The sequence below is a fragment of the Vanacampus margaritifer genome, chromosome 5, assembly GCF_051991255.1.
Source record: "Vanacampus margaritifer isolate UIUO_Vmar chromosome 5, RoL_Vmar_1.0, whole genome shotgun sequence".
NCBI classification, from domain to species: Eukaryota; Metazoa; Chordata; class Actinopteri; order Syngnathiformes; family Syngnathidae; genus Vanacampus; species Vanacampus margaritifer.
Window position 1 is genome coordinate 23,482,683 of NC_135436.1, and position 17,596 is coordinate 23,500,278.

General features: G+C 38.1%; 1 protein-coding gene across 1 annotated transcript; it reads right to left on the reverse strand.

Moving 5' to 3' along the window:
- Positions 1-5,609: 5,609 nt before the first annotated feature.
- Positions 5,610-10,750, reverse strand: p2ry12 (purinergic receptor P2Y12). The gene is made up of 3 exons (XM_077565902.1): positions 10,627-10,750; positions 10,095-10,346; positions 5,610-7,247 (listed from the first exon to the last, which is right to left on the reverse strand). The coding sequence occupies exons 2-3, from the start codon at positions 10,332-10,334 to the stop codon at positions 6,441-6,443; spliced, it is 1,047 nt and encodes a 348-aa protein (XP_077422028.1). The 5' UTR covers positions 10,335-10,346; positions 10,627-10,750; the 3' UTR covers positions 5,610-6,440.
- Positions 10,751-17,596: the final 6,846 nt, after the last annotated feature.

A 17,596-nucleotide genomic window follows, 5' to 3' on the forward strand; every position in this document is an offset into this window, starting at 1 on the left:
GTGTGACTTTGCTTGTTGGATCAGGACCAGGAATGATAACAGATGGGAAAAGAGCGACTAGTAGAGATGCTGGCGTTGAAAAGCGGCCCCAGGGCGATCGTTTAATTAACTTTGTGGTTTGCTACTTGAAGCAGCGGTGAAGTGTAACACACAGCGGCTTGAGAAAAGTGAAGAAAAACTTGTATTTTGCTAAACAGCAAATACAGTATGGATCATTATACTCTATATTTCTATTATACAATAATTTTTCCATTTTGTAGCCTCAAAACGTCAACAAGCCCCCCCCCCAAAATTAGCATTCCAAGTCAAGGTTAGGGTTCCAACAAGAATAGTGTTTGAGGCTTCCCAGATGTTTTATGTTATTCCTCCCCACGAAGAAGAAAATATCACTCCCTAAACCCCCCACCCTCACCCTCACCCTCACCCTCACCCTCACCCTCACCCTCTGCACCACGGCTATAAATAGTATATTTTGTCAATAAAATTGTTGTAAGTAGTATATCTCTGTAGAAGAAGTAGTACTCCTTCACAGTAAGAGCGCCACCTACAATTTGATAATTACTGGAATAAGGATAAGAATTCAAGTTTGTGATTCTCAGGATTTTGACGCTAATCATCGATCAGCTAGTAAAAAAAAAAAAAAAGATAACGGATCACCGATCTGATCAAAAGATGGACCAATATACCCAATCTATGTAAATAACTTGTTTATTTACTGTTCAGTTGACCACCTAAAAATTTTCCTCAAAACGCTGATAAATATTGCACACACAAAAAAAACTTCCAAAATTATTAAAAAATATTGGGGGGGTAAATCTGAGTGTATATGCTGAGAAACCTTTGATTATTAACAACAGCAGCACAGAAGATCTTTGGCGTGAACGTGATAGTGTTTGCTTCAATGTATTATTTTTATGGATCCGATCAATTGATCGATCGGCAAATGATGACATTACAACTGATCCCTGATTTTGCATAAAATGCAAAATATCTGCTGATCTGATACATTGAGATCTACAGTACTGTTGTCCGCTTTAGATGTGATATTAAACTAATGAATACACACACACTCGCACGCACGCACGCACGCACGCACGCACACACGCACATACACATACTCACCCACATACAAAAAAAATAAAATAATATATATATATATATCCATCCATCCATTTTCTTTTACCGCTTGTCCTCACAAGGGTCGCGGGGGTTGCTGGAGCCTATCCCAGCTGGCTTCGGGCAGTAGGCGGGGTGCACCCTGAACTGGTTGCCAATCAATTGCAGGGCAATATATATATATATATATATATATATATATATATATATATATATATATATATATATATATATATATATATATATATATTTTTTTTTTATATATATTTTATATATATATATATATATATATATATATATATATATATAAAATAAAAAAATAAAAAAAGGAGAGCAACGATGACATGTCAAATCGAATGAACAATACTGAGCTCTCCAGGAAAAAAAAAAAATAAATAAAAAAATAATAATAATAATAATTAAAAAAAGATGTGATATTAAAAATCTGTTATACCTAAAGGTAGGTTAAAATATCACAACTTCTTTAGGTCACCGTATTTGCTGACACCGCATTGCATTACGAGTCGTTGACATCAGAAAATCAACCGAGTGATATTCAAAATATTTATATACGACGTGGTGTGTGAAGTGATATGTTAAAAAAAATATATATACTTTTTGTTTGTACACTGGAAAAAATTTCCTTTAAACCACATTTCCTGTAAAAGAAACCAAAATGAGTCATTTGTGTTGTGTTTACCACAGTATCTAGTCCACAAGTGCAGCCACCTGTCAGGCGATTGCCCCCCAGTGCTTTCACTGCTAAAGAACTAAGATTAAGCTTGCAATAAATTAGCCACACACAATATGCTCCTTTTTTTCACCACAAACTAATAACTGTCCCAATAAAGAAAAAGCCCATAAAGATGCAACTTTTTTTTTTTTTTTTTTTTTTTTACGGTAAAGATGTTACCTTTTTTTTTTTACGGTTACCTTGGGAGACTTAAAATAAATGAAATGTTGACATTTTCCTGCTTTAACACCATTCGCTGAATAAACCCGAGTGGGTTTATACGGCTCCTTTGGATATTATAAGTGCTTTACAATGTGCACGGCCTCATTCACACGCTCACAGAAACATGAGGGGAGGCGGACATGTGAGCTTCATTTTCATACTTAACAACTCTATGACATGTGGTCCACATACACTTTCATTGTATACAGTACAGCTCATCATTTAATTTCTCAACTTTTCACACATCCTCATTATGTTTCCTCTTTTGGGCTTTTAATGCTGGGAAAAAGGGTAGGCCTCAAGACCCTCAAAGGATTATAGTTTCAAATCTGGGTTCTGGTAGGATTTAAATTAGGGTTGGCACGGCTCCATGATTTCAGCTGTCAGCGCCGCCCCTGATTAGGTTTCAACTTTCAACTTATGGTTTCAAGCCGAGGTTTGGGCTTAAAGTAGGGTTTCAAGCCGAAGTTAGGGTTTGAAAATGGGGTAAAGGTTATAAGAAAGCATAATTTCCTCAGACAGTATTTCCGCAAAACATGAAGAAGGAAAACACATTATTAGCGCAATTTTCAAACGTCACAGTTAGCTCATATGTAAACGTGTGTCGTTTTTACACTTAAATGAGACTCCCTTGCAACATATGTGAAGAAAAGACTGCCCCGGGTTGACCTCCTTCATTCCAAGTATGACATTTTAATAACCCTGTAGTTGACTCACAGGCCACACACATGAGCAATCACAAAGTCACACTTTGATTGAGATACGCCACTCATTTACCTAACAAACAAATACACAATGTGTGCATTGCATACTCAACACAAATTCATTTGAACAAATTCTCTATTTTAATGTTTTGTTTTCAACCATTAAAACATATACAACAGTCTTTCTCAGCCACTATTAAAAGAAAGAAGCCGTCCAGGAAACAACAGGAAACCGAACTGAGCAACATCCTTGCTCATCATTTGCATCATGCTGAGGCTGTTTTGAGGCGACCCCCACCAACAGTACACAAAACAACCTTGTGTTCACTTATTAATAAAGAAAATATACTACTTCCAGCAGCCACAAATTTTGGCACATTTGCACTACAAGACTTTTTGTTTGTAACGGTTCTCAACCGAGACGTATAAAAAAAGGCAATAAAAGCAAAGTGAAATCATAGATTTGTTTTTAAATGCATTATACGTGTTTCAAGATAATTGCTGAAAACGATGTACTGTATTGTTGAATTGTGGAGATGCAGTATATTGTTAAACTGTTTAACTCTACATACACAAAAAACAACTGACCACCTTTGTCGTCCTACATCCGTGAGTCGCGCACATCACTCAGGGGAACGCGGAGATGGAGGGAAAAAAAACTGTGCGACTTTGACTGACCTGTGAACATCGTGTCCAGAGCACCTCGTTGTCTGCAGTGAGTGCACGCACGTCACACAATGAAAGGCGGAAAGAGTGAGTTGGTCAGAATTTATTTTCTTGAAAAATTTGGACTTGACAGCCAACATGTGGACTGGGGCTTTGGACTGGTGTGACCGCTTTAGAGTGCCTCGTCGTCCGCCATGATTGTGGACACGTCACAAAGAGAAGCGGAAGTGCAGGGGGAAAGGAGTGGCTCGGGGAGGTCGACCCAAAAAAGTGCATGCAGTCTTCCATCCCAAAAGTTGAGAAAATTATAAATTAATTGTAGCGTATATCAAGTGTCAGATTTGATGAAAATGTATCGTTACCTCTATTTCCGTTCTTTCCTGCTAATGGTTATAACCATTATACTGTATACATTATTAGTTGTCCACTAAAGGGAACTAAAAAAATAAATGTTTAGGAAGTCTGAATGCATTGGAGCAAGTGGCTGCCAATCAATAGAGGGCATTAAGGCTCCACCCCCACCAAGAAAATATTTTTAAAAACTCATTCAAAATTAGATAATTAAAGAGTTTTTCATTGTACCGCTGCAATTTTGAAGATAAGTTTGTAAACAGTGCTTGCTAGCTCAATCGAATGCTAGGCTTTGTATATGTACATATATCGAGGCAGCTACTGATGGCATAGTACGGATTACTGTCGTGTTTCCGTTGATGTTTACATTCTCCAATACTTGTCACGATCACATACAAATCATGAAAGATGACATACTGTATATTTGAGTCACATCTGTTAGCATCCAAAACAAGGAGATGAACATCATGTGCTACGATTGAGCGGTAACAGTAAGCTATGATGAGAAAAAGAGGTAAGTTAGGATCAAACCTGAGGCTGCAATATCCAAAGTTATTGTAGTTTTAATCCATCCTAGTGTATTCGTCCATACAATACAATTTAGTGATACATTGACTGTCTTGTTTATACAATTAAAAGTTGGATAGGTGTTGAAAGGAACAACAGAAGTCAAATAAAAGCGAGTGCAATTTTCTCTCTCCCCCACTCTTTTGTAAACCTCATAGCAAAAAAAAAAAAGATCAAAATGAAAACTATATAGCGCAATAAGCTTTTACAATAGCATCATAAAATTTCTGCTGTCAGAGAAGAAATTTTATAATCCGCTTTTATGTCCAATTTGTGTCACTCCCACAAAAAGAAGGACTAAATGCACCAACCAGGATTTTTATTGCACTGAATAGAGACTTATAGCATATCAATACCATTCAGATTCAATTCAATTCATTTGGTACTATCTACATTATTTAATGAATTTGAATAGAAGAGCTGTATGAAACAATCCTGCTTTTATAAAGATGAATCTGCCCACTTTTTATTCATTTGTCAATGTGTTTACCGCTGTTGTTGCAGTTTGTATTTTCATTTGATTATACTATGACATAGTAATAATAAGCAGAAGACCCCACCTCGATTATGATGTATCGCCACAATACACGTAAGAGCCTGTTCAAACAAACAGAAATTTTCAAGCAATGAAATGGAACCATCAAATGGTACTGACCCAAGTTTGCTCAAACCAACACTGAGAAATATGCACTGTAGCTTTAGGCAGTTCCTTCATTAAACATGAATTATTAATTATTATGACTGTGACCGCAATGCATACTTTAGAATGTTAACAGTGTTATGTTTTTGGGTAATACAAGAAAACGTACTCATACATTACTCATTTTATAATAATACAAAATTCTGCCGCTATCCCATGAAATGATAGTGACATAAAAAATGACTTGCTATGTAATCCCTTCCTTAGCCACTGGAGGGCAGCGGCTCCACATCTAGTTTTAACAACACCCCGTAGAGCTAAATTGAACCACAAGTTGAATGGGTTAAATGCCTTTAAAACCAATGTTAGAATACATTCACTCAATGTTATTGAAATAGCAGTCAATTTAAGATTTAAAAGAAAAGAAAAGAAAGACTTGCATGTGTTGTGGGTTTATCTACTAGGTAGACGTAAAAGCGTAATATTATTGTACGTATTGCTTCATAAATACTGTAGTATGTTCATTTATTTATATATATACATATATATATATATAATAATTATCATTATATATAATCAATTTATTTGAGTTCCCAGAAGGATAAATCAATTAATGAATCAAGCAAACTTTATTGATTTTGCGTTTCACAACAGAATGGCAATTCTATAAAAAGTCAACATTTGACTTTTAAAAATGATTCGACAACTTTTTATAAACATAACATCTATAGGTAGGCGGTAAAAAATCAAAACAACAACAACAAAACAATTAAACAACAATATTTAAAATTGAACAATCAACTCAGTGCAAAAAAAAAGAGAAGACAATTCACTTACATTATACTAGAAAGTTACCTGTTGTATATCGGCATGATAATAATAAACAATAGATAGTTTGAGTTTCAGAATGATTGATAATGATGTCTCGGAGCAAATGAGTCAAAATGAAATGCATCCTTTGGCATGCTGGCATGAAAAACAGATCCAGAACATTCAGACAGAAATATTTTAAATATTATTACATCAAGGGGCAGTAAAATTGTACAATAGTGGATATCAAATCTGTCTCACAGTTCTGAGGTTCTTGTGTGGTACTTGGGTCTTCAGTGACGACTTACCGACTTTAATTCATCTCTTAAAACTGCCGGACAAGTGTTGCTTCGGCGATTCGACCGACGGGCATGTCCTGAGGAGATCCACTTCCCCAAACCTGCGGAATTTCATTTCACAAAATATCTTCTCATGCTCTTTTAACAAAGAATTGGCATGGCAGCACATGGAAGCTGAAATCTGATTGGAAATCTAACATCCACACACACGTACTGGAATCAGTGCAGCCAAGAGACATGCTATGAATAGATTTCAATTTCATGGAACAAATATTAGAATTTAAGTTCTCAGTGCTTCTGCAGAAGGTCTTGCCACCCTGACGGTCCAACACTCAGAGGGCGCTGCTGCAAGAATCCGTGTCTGAACCCCTCTCTAGCAGCCAGCTGCAGGTGCCGGGGGGCAGCCGGAGCGTCTTGAACAGGGTGGTCCTGAAGGACTTGCAGAGGAAGAAGTAGATAAGCGGGTCCAGGAGGGAGTTGAGGGACGACAGGAAGAGCGTGCTTTCTTTGAGCTGGAAGAAGAAGAGCTTGAGTCGGCAGTCGAAGAGGAGGCCGTGCGTCTGGCTCATCGTGTACGGCACGCGGGCGAAATGGAACGGCACGAAGCACACGAAGAACACGGCGAGAACCAAGAAGACGTTGGTGTTCATCTTCCTCTTACTCTGCTGCTTCTGCTTGGCCGAAGCCGTGCACGCCTCGGACCCTCGAGCTTTGGTGCGCGAGTACGATTTGTACAACTCTTTGGTGATGAGAGTGTAGCACACGATCACAATCAACAGGTTCCCCCAGAAGATAACCTGACACACGTGGTTGACCACCTCGTGCCAGAAAAGACCAGCCTGGCCCTTTAGGTCGCTGCACTTAAAGTACGGCGACCGCGGCTTCTTACTGGTGAGCATCACGTTGGGGATGCACAGCGCCAGGAGGACGATCCACACTACGGCAGAGAGGAGCTTCCTGCGGGCCAGCCGCTTGGCGTTGGTGCCCTTGAACGGGGACAGGGTCTTCCTGCAGCGGTCGATGCTGATGAGGCCGAAGAAGAGGATGCTGATGTACATGGTCAGGTAGAAGAGCACCGAGGAGACCCGGCACACGAATACTCGCAGGTCAGCGGAGGCCATGTTGGAGTCTGATAACACCTGCAGCAACACGGGATTCAGAGCGGAAATGTTCAGATCTCCGTTTGGTGTACTTGCCCGATGTAATATGGATCATCCATACATCCGTTTAATATAGCATTATTATTATTATTATTATTATTATTATTACTTAATACTTCTTCATATTAGGGATTTTTTTTTGCCGGGATTTCCCCCCCATTTTTCATCCCAAAAATATAATAAATGTTTGTCAGCATTTTTAAAGAATGTTTTGCGTTTGTAAAATAAAAAAAAGTAATAAAAAAAAAAATACATATATATATATATATATATATATATATATATATATATATATATATATATATATATATATATATATATATATATATATATATTTATTTATTTATTTATTTATTTATTGTTGAATGTTTGTCAGTATTTTTAAATAATGTTTTGGGTTTGTAAAATAAATGAATAAATAAATAAATACTTTTTTTTATTCATTTATTTATTCCTATATTTTTTATTTTTTCAAAAAGCTGCCAGTTGCCCAGCCTTGGTTTAAATCATGCAGCAATTCACTGACTGACAGCCAATCAGAGTGATAAATTGTCATTGACAGATGCCATTTTGCATACTGGCGATCAACGGCTCATTCATTCAAATCATATCTGCTGTAAGAAACACAAAGACACAACAATTGCTACGTTATACGGGGACGTTGGGGACCCAAATACAGGGAAGTGTTCAAAAACAAAATGTATTTATTTTCTAAATGAACCAAAACAAACAAGGCACTCAATTCATAGAATTAGCAAAAGTCCCCCAACCCCCCACACCCAAAAAACAAACAAACAAAAAAAACGAGGGGCAAAGGAAGCCAAAACAAACATAAGGAAAGAGACTTGACTAGACTTCAGACTTGACAAAACATGACAAGCGCTCAAAGAATAAATAATTAAATACAAACTGACGAGACATCGGGATAAGACACAGGTGGCTGAGGAAACTGATTGGATGACACAAGGGATCAGGTTGATAAAACTTAACGAGCCTGACTTTGACAAAAGGAGACACAAAGAAAATATGACAACTAAAATCTAACTAAAACCACAACAATCTCTTACTTACAACATTCTAAAAGTTGTTTTTTACTCAGATTTGTTCTTGCTAGTATTATGAGTGTGTTGGGCAAAGCAAACCAATTTTAATCATAGTTTTTTTTTTATGAGTCATTCATTTGGTTAAATAAATAACCCCAAAAGCTGGATCGGTTCCTTTTTGATCCAATTTTGATGTTTTTTTTTTTAAACTAACTATTGTATTAAGTGTAGATGGTCAACCAAACAGCAGCAAGGTTGAATTAATGATCTGCACCAAAGAATCACCATTGGCCACCACGTATCTCTGCCCCTCGGGATGAGCTCAAACTTACCCGTGACCTTAATGAGGACAACTGCTGTAGAAAATGGATGAATTGATAAGTAAAATGAATTCCACTCGGGCAGCATCAATCAAGACCGTGCATTATTACTATTTGTGACACAGCTCTTGTTTTGGATTTCATTATATTTGGTCAGATGTTTGATGAACATCTTAAATGATTGCCGCTCAGTAAAACTGTTCAGAGGGAAATAACTTTTGGAAGTTCAAACTGAAAGTGAAAAATGTTTCCGGCTGCTGACTTGATGCATTAAAGTGCTCTATGAATCTTTTAGATGACTATATTCCCATGTGAAATGTCAGACTGCCGTTTATTACCATTTTCTCTCGCCTCAGTCTATACGCGGTATTACCTTCAGCAGACTGGACGGCTTATCGTCAAGAACACATTTACGACGTGGCGACCTAAAGTATTGCCTTCTGATGGGAAGCGAGGGACACATCTATAAATTAGTATAGTCATGGGGGGCCATAATTTTGGTCTGCTTCTCAGATGAGCACCAGAGGTTGTTGCTTGGTTTTATAGATTCATTGATTTACATGAGAACAGCATTGTCTTTTAAAGACAATCCCAGTGATTTATTATTATTATTATTTTTTTTTTTTAAACCGGTAAAAATGCAGCAATTTCTGTCCAACTTTTTAATACAAAGTCAATGACCTCTCTGTTAAATGTGAAGTTCAAACTTTCATAACTTCACTTTCAGTATGATACAACCACAATCATAAACATACTGGCAACCTTCCATTTATATGTTGGCGGGTCAAATTGATCTATTTAGAGGTCAATGTGAGAGCTTAATATTGCACAATATTTTGGCAAGGTTGATATATATATATATATATATATATATATATATATATATATATATATATATATTAGTGCTGTCCAAGTTAAAGCATTAACTCATTAATTAATCACAAAAAATTATCGCATTTATCATGTATTACCGCAGATTAATCACACTATTAATTTTGAGCGCAGATGATCCTTTAGCAGACAGCGGATGGTTACGTTAAAAGGTAGCACAGATTGTGTTTGAGAAATAAACATAACTAAATGCATGAAAGTAAAACATTTAAAAAAAAATGTTTGTGTGTGACATTCAGAATATTTGTTCATGTCAAAATATTACGGGGTCATTTTTTTTCCATTTTAAATTATGCAAGTAATTAACTCATTAGAAAAAGAGGAGGATGAGCCAGCGGTGCCTCTGATTGACCCCAAATCAATTTCAGCTGTTCTCTGAGGCTTTTCTGGATGTTTTATTTGGGATTATAGCCATAAAGTTAAACTTTTGTCTCAAAATTTTGCAAAAATCATCTTAATTTATCAGAAAATGTGTTATGGCCCGTCCTGAAATCTGTATAAAATTCATGTGAGCAAACCGCCACACAGTCAGTGACCTTAAACCCGCCTGAAACAATTTCTTTGGGCCTCACCTTGAAAGGGAACGTGAGGGTCATGATGACGTCGGCGACCACAACGTTCTTGAGGTAGATGACGAAATGGGAGCGCGAGGGGATGCGCAGGAAAACCCACACTGCCAAGCCATTGAGTGACAGCCCAGCGAGGAAGAGGACGGAGTAGAGGACAGGGAAAACCACCGTCTTCACCACATTGTCGCGGGAGCAAGTCTGGTTGCTGCGGTTGCCTTGGAAGATAGTCTCGTTTGTGTCCATGAGGAGAATTGTCTGAAAAATAATTTTTTTATTTATGTAGCATCAATCACAACAGAAATGGTTTCTGGACAAAGCAAATTTACTTCAGGCTAAAATTCACTCATATATTGGATCTCATGTCTGTGAGCTGTAATTTTGGCTTTCCTTAAATAATTTGCCATTTACCAATAAAACAAATATAATAAACCAATTTCTCCTCAATGCCTAAACTTTAGGGCTAAGAGGTCCCTGGACCCAAAAAGGTTAGAGAACTCCAAGAGTATTGATATTATAGTTGATGTTATTGACTGACCAGCTGGCTTTGTCGCAAGAAGATCTCTCCGAGCAGACTGCTGTTTGCCTGCCGCAACCCGGTTCAGCCAAATGTGACATGGATTGTCTGACTGCAGACTTTGTCTTCTGCTTTCTTTTTCCTGTCTTGCGGAAATGCTGCAGACAATCAAACAGCCTAATCAAGTGGCACCATAGGGAGACGTCAACAGGAAGAAATGGTTTTGGACGCATGGCAACATGTTGCATCGCTTCCTTTAATCATTTGTCTGCCTCTTTTGATGACACCCGACCCGAGTTAGGCCACACTCTTCATGCGATATACAGAATAATAAGGAGTTTTTATTATGTGGATGGAATTGAATATTTACACGCGGATCATATCCATTCATTTTCTACAGGGCTTGTCCTCACAGGTTAGCTGGAGTCTATTCCGGCTGATTTTAAAAGGCAGGTGGGAGTACACTTGGACTAATCACCTGCTAATTATAAGGTACAGCAAGACTTTAGAAATACATTTCTCAAGTCAAGTATAGTCTCAGTATAGCACAGTATAACCATTCCCTCTCACATTTATACATATGGACAATTTACAGTCTTCAATATACCAATTCATTTGTACAAGGAGCAAAGAGAGAACATGCAAACTCCACACAAGAAGGCTGAAACCAGGATTTAAAAAATTCTGGTCCATTTTTCTGAGGAACTGAAAACAAGCTCCTGCATGGGTTGTTTTCATTTTTTGATCACATGATCTGAGATTTTTCGAAATCGGCAGCAATGCTGAAACTTCCCCTGTCTGAGCCTGAACTGAGACGTCAGCATCATCACTTCCTTATTTTGACCTCATGCACGCACAGCTGCATAACACTGCAGGTACTGTACATGCATTCAAGGTTAAACTTGAGTATTTTCATTCTGAGCGAGAATGCTGACAGTCGCTGTTGCTGATCCAAAACGTCTGTTTTTAAAAAAAAAAACATTAAATAACTGTTATCTTTAAAATGTATATTATAATGACACCGTTGCCATATGCAAAATGGTTTTAAGTGCTCTGTAAATTCCGTGAATGTGTAGAAAAAGGTATGGAAAAGACTACTTCCTTTTTTTTTTTTTTTTTGGGGGGGAAAGCTCAGTATTGTTCATTCATTGTTCATTTGACATGTCATCATCATTTTTTTTTTTATATATATATTTTTTTATTAATTTTTATTTTGTATGTGGATGAGTATGTGTATGTGCATGTGCGTCCGTGTGAGTGTGTATTCATTAGTTCACCTAAAACCGATTAAAAAAATCCCATACCGTTCACCTAAACCGAACACTTCAGAACCCAGCCAGAGCCGTGAGGCCATCAGGAGACCCGAGGAAGGACCAAAGAAAAGAAAGGAAAGTGAAATCCAGCACCGACCAGACACCACCCACCACCCACCGGGCTACTAAGAGTACTTCACTTTTAAAAACACGCCACATGGCAAACATTTAATAGGTTAGGTGTTTCAAGTCAAAGTTAAGTCAAGCCAGTTTTAGCCAAGCTAACCAAATAATAATACGAGCATTAATAATACTTGTCTCTCTAAATTTCCACAATAATGAATTTTGATGCAATATTTGTGCAAAGCATCTTAGCATTTCCCCTTTTTGGAATGCCATATGCAAAGTTTCCGACTCCCAATTAGGATGCGACCAGAGCTGGAGCCAATCCAGCCGACTTTGGTCCAAATGAAGACCCTTGACTGATGGCCAACCAAATGCAGTGCTGTCTAACAGCATTCACAAAATGGAGTGCGAATAAACACCCACACGCACAAACCTGCACACATGGAAATCCTCATCCGCTGCTTCTCAGACAGACAGGAAGAGAGGAATGAGGTGAGGAACACACCACTGGCCTGAAAATCCATTTAGAGTCAGCCCCCCTCTGCACAAATATAATGAATTTTCCTCCCTGCAACACTTTCTTCAACTTCTCACACCAACCTTCTGACCTCTGAGTCACCACTGTCGCTTGACAAACCACAAGTGTATTGTTGCTTCTCAAGATGAACAAGCGCTACAAACAGGAAGCTGCAAAAGGGAGGTCCAATCTTTGCCGGGCAGGGTAACAATTTTCCGAAAAGTTGATGGCGAGAGGACGCCGGTCGAACAAGTCCAGGAGCAGCTGTGCGCCGCTGACAAACTGCGACCTCTCACCCGTTAGAAAAAACAGCCGGCAGTCGATCATGTTGTCTTTGTGACAGCTCGCCGTAACCTTTAAGCGCAGGCGGTGGTCCGTGTTTGTTTGCGTTCATGCGTCACCTTGGTTAGGTCATAAATGTAGCCTAGTTGAAATGGGCAAGTCACAATTTGTTTGGACAGTGTAAGGTTACTTTGAGCTACTGCTGTTGCCGGCCTGCTATGGTGGGCTGGTGCCAGGGTCTGTCTACCACATGGTTAGTAGTGTTCATTTTATCAAACATTTTTAAATGTAGTCTTAGTTTTACTTTTTACAGTTTTGTTTTTGGTTGAGTTTTTTACAACTTTTAGTCGACTATAAATCTGGCATTTTAGTCTTTATTTTAGTCCAAGAAAACTTTTTTTTTTTTTTATCTAGTTTTGGTCAACAAAAACTGTCAACATTTTAGTCTAGTTTTAATCAGGACAATCATTTCACCCATGTATATATATTTTTATTTCACATTAAAATTTCTCTCATCTTTTTGATGAAAAACAACTTCACACACAATTAGGCTACAGTGGCTGCTAAGGCTCCATGCTACGAGCTAGTGAATTAGCTAGCATTAGTTAGCGGTCGGATTAACAGTATTGTTGGGACGTTATAGCCTTTGGATTAATGTTATGTTATCACTACAGTATAATTTCCTTTTTTTTTTTTTACTTTGACCATGAATCTTCCCTCCTGCCTGTCCCATATGGTTGGGCTAGTTGTATCAATTTTTATACTTTTATATATTTCTTGGAATCATGACATCATATATAAACAAAACGTTTACCAGATGAAAGACTAAAGTCTTAGGTATATTTTTTTGCATTCATGTTATTTTCATACTTTGTGTCAGTGCAGAGTTATAAGCCATCAAATAGAGGGAGTGAATATGTGACATGTTGCCACCCCCCAAAAAATACGTGTTTACGAAAAAAAAATGTGTTTAATGAAATTAACACTAATGGCTAGCTTAAAGGTTTTATTATATGTACCTATTGTTTATATGGTTTATGCCAAAACCACTCTAATGAAACTGAAGGGAAGATGAATTATAGACACAATCAACCAAAGTCTACGATATCAGTAACCTGAAACACCATACGCCTGGACTGACCATGGATATAACCCATGTTTTATTCCCGACTGAGAGTTCGACACAATGACTGGCTTCTGTTCTCATGAGCCCCATGTGTCTACTTTGATCCAGGTTCTGAAGTTGACTGTCTGGATCTATTTGGCTCCCGCACCTTCCTGTCTTGAAGAGGATGATTCGCCAGTTCCATTCCAAACACATAGCAAGCGCTTTGTTTTCACCTTCATGATGACTCATGGATCTGGTCTGGATTTTGCATCAAAGCGCAAACTATTTGTGTGGAGGAAAGACTAATGCAAGTCAGCAGCGTTATTATTACCTCCCCTAAAAAGGTTGTTTTGACTGGCTTTGCTTTGTCTGTTTCTTACAGAGGATGCAGGTAGGCCAACGTGTACTACCATGATCATCACCAAAACATAGCAATTCTTACAAAATGTTTGAATTATTACTGAATTCATGTATAGCAACAATTTTTTTTTAGAACTTCACAGAGTTCAAGAGGTGCCATGTTGAACTTTCAGTAAGCAGTATGAGAAAGAGTGAGAGCTGTAATATCAAATTTGACATACCTGCTCCCTATTCACACTTGAAAACTTGTAACACTAATGAGTCACATGACGCCGGGGCTTGAAAATGATGAACTGTGCTCAATTTGGACATTTTCACTTAGGCGTGTACTCTTTTTTGTTGCCAGGGGTTTTGCTATGGATTCCTCGCCAACTATGTGAACTACTACACTACCAATGGCCCCTGAGTGTCCATGACAGGAAATTGTTCCATCGGCCAGTTATAATTGAGCTTTATGAACTCTGCCCAGCAACAACTGGCCGATCAAAGAATCCAAGAAATTATTTTGTGAAGTAAAAAAAAACTTCTTTGTGTGTACCTAGCAGCAATGAGGAATGTCATTGCTCTATTTGTCCGATCATCCCTGTGCCTGTGATGGCAGGATGTGGAGATGTGGCTCACGAGCAGACAAAAAGGACAACAGCCCCCTTTGAGAGGCTGGCCAGGCCGGGATAGCTCACATATTTGACACCGTGTCTCTGTGTGCTCAGCAGGCGCTTGTGTATGCGCACACAAGACATCAGATGTTAACTTACGCATACAGTGTCGTTCACACTAACTGGTCACTTCAATAGGTACAGCTGTACAATCTAATATGAGCCAATATAACATCCTTCTATTCAGTGGTGTGATGCAATGAAGTACAAATACTTTACAGTAGCTAAGTATGAGTAGGTACGTGTACTTTATACAATTGATTTTTCTGTTGACTTTTTACTGCCTAAATTGGAAAGCAGCACTTGGTACACTTCAGTTTGTTTATTTAAAAAAAAAGGAAAAAGTTTTGCATCCCAGCTGTTAACCTAGCATGTATGCTAATGCTAATATGCTAACCTTGTACAATTTTCAAATGTTAGTTTCTCGCTATGGCAATTAAATGTTAATTGTTAACGTTAAGTACCATGTAGCCACCAAATGTGATGACCATGCTAGCTTAACCTTAGCATATTTAGCTTAGTTTGTGCTTCTGCCGTGTGGGTTTGTTGTGTAGTGTACCTGTACTATTCCTGAGTTATTTAATGTACGTTGAGGAACTAATTACAATGATCATTTAGATTTGTTTCATGTATCAAAAGCAAAATTATTTTTCAAACTGTTTTCAAACTGAACATGACACCTTGTTGGCTGTTTTTGAGTTAATGCAAAGAATGAGGCATAACTGCAACTAATTTAAAAGTGTGAGTACTTTTACCACTTAGTAGTCTACAAATATGAGTTTACACCCAATAAAATGATGCACTGTCTGTTTGCTTAACTTCAATGTAGCTATTCATGGTGTCTGTTTCTCATGTGATGTCACTGAGGCATGTGCTAAGCGCTTGCTGCTAAGACAGATGCAATGCAGCAGGTGGTCTGCACTGAATGTCATCGAGACCCATCTTGAAACTTAACCTGTGACACTATTTGCTGTTTTTATAGGGTGCCACAATTTTAGTTTTGTTGGTTTGCTTTCCTCACACAGGCTGCATTTAAATGCCTATGATACCCAAGTATCGGCTTCTGTTGTAAAAGAGAATGTCGACATTCTTAATTAGGTGAGCTGGCCACTTTAAAAGCTTGAACTCTTTCATACGTCGTAATCCAGAGATGCTTTGATGTCTTGAGAATGATGTTCGTGTGTATGAAGTGTGGAAAATAAGGTTTACAGTAGTGGGCCCCATCGATTCACCTGGTTATTCTCTGAGGGGCACAAAGACCACATCTGCAGACAATCAGAATGGAAAACCCCCATTAAAATACACACTGTCCTCAGGCCAGACAAAGAATACGGGCATATTAAAATCTATAAAGCGTTCCTTAATGAACAGCTAAATATGGTAACCAAAATATTACAAACAGCTGTCCATACAACGCAGTGCAGTTTGACACAATTGCAAACGATCGCTACAATAACAGGCATGTTAAATGAAAAGTTCTCAGACAACTTCTTGATCCAAGATGGATATAAATGGTAAATAAGAACCATCATAGTTAATAATGAAAATGTTTTTTTTGTTTTCTGTTTTCTTTTGGGTTTTTGAAAGCTAACCATGACATTATTGTTAACACAGACAGACTGCCAACAAAATGGGCAAAAATCGTCTTATGTGGCTAATTAGAAAGTTTTTTTTTCATAGAAATTCATAGCCATATGTTTCGAATTTTACATATACAAGTCAACGCAATAGCAATGCAATATTTTGTCCACAATGAACGGATGTTTGTATCAATATTTTGTCCAACCAGATTGAACAGACTGTGCCAACAAATGGGTAAAGTTTTTGTATACAGGTAGCCTATATAAAGACTATCTGATAAGCTTTGGAATTTAAAACTATGTCTTTCAGTGTATAGTTGTGAGAGTAAGAAGGCAACTGACAAGTTAGAATAAACGGCCTTTGGATGTTTGAAATGACCACAGTATGACACGGCTTCCCTGAAGACGACGTGCAAAGATCTTACTTGTGGCGAAAAGGCCGAAGTGAGGATTGTACTACTGTGGTGTGAAATTATATCGCCAGCGCGGACACTGAGAAGTACGCACTCGCTGCTCTACTGTATGTCTGTCGGCGCATCAGCAAGACCGAACCGCATGTATCAAATGTTTTCAATAGGCTTGCAGTAACATGAGGCAACCGATCCTTTGTGGCCTCTTAGGGAATTTGTTGCCAAGTTTGGCATCAAAACTAAAGAGCACAAAAGAGTTCCATGTTCAGTTGTCTAACAAACTGCGTTAACCAAGGAATTCCAGACCATAAGCTAAAAAATATGTCACACCTCTCCACTTTTTGCCATTACTGTCGCTGCACCTAGTTGGCCCTTTTTTCACTTCATTCCAGGTTATCAGTATGTTGCCCTAGAGACTGTGAAACATTTACTAATGTGAGCAACAAGTCACTGGAAATCATTTTTTTCATCTTCTTCAAGGTGGCCAAGGAAACCCTCCTACCCACCTCATACCGAGCAAAAACACCGTGTGTTTATCCGACTGGAAGCGAATCAAACTTTATATCCAGCGTCTCGCTTCAGCAGCTGCGGTCCCACCGCCAGACAAAACACACACTTCCTTTCAGTAGCCACATATTAACTATATGTCAAATAATACGATTTCACTTTAAACACTCAAGTGGAAGGATTTAAATGTGA

Bases quoted from the DNA above. Each gene is read 5' to 3' on its own strand.
- p2ry12 (XM_077565902.1), bottom strand. From the start codon at position 10,334: ATGGACACAAACGAGACTATCTTCCAAGGCAACCGCAGCAACCAGACT. The intron at 7,248-10,094 runs GTGAGGCCCAAA...GTGTTGCTGCAG, and splicing joins CCCTCACGTTCCCTTTCAAG to GTGTTATCAGACTCCAACAT.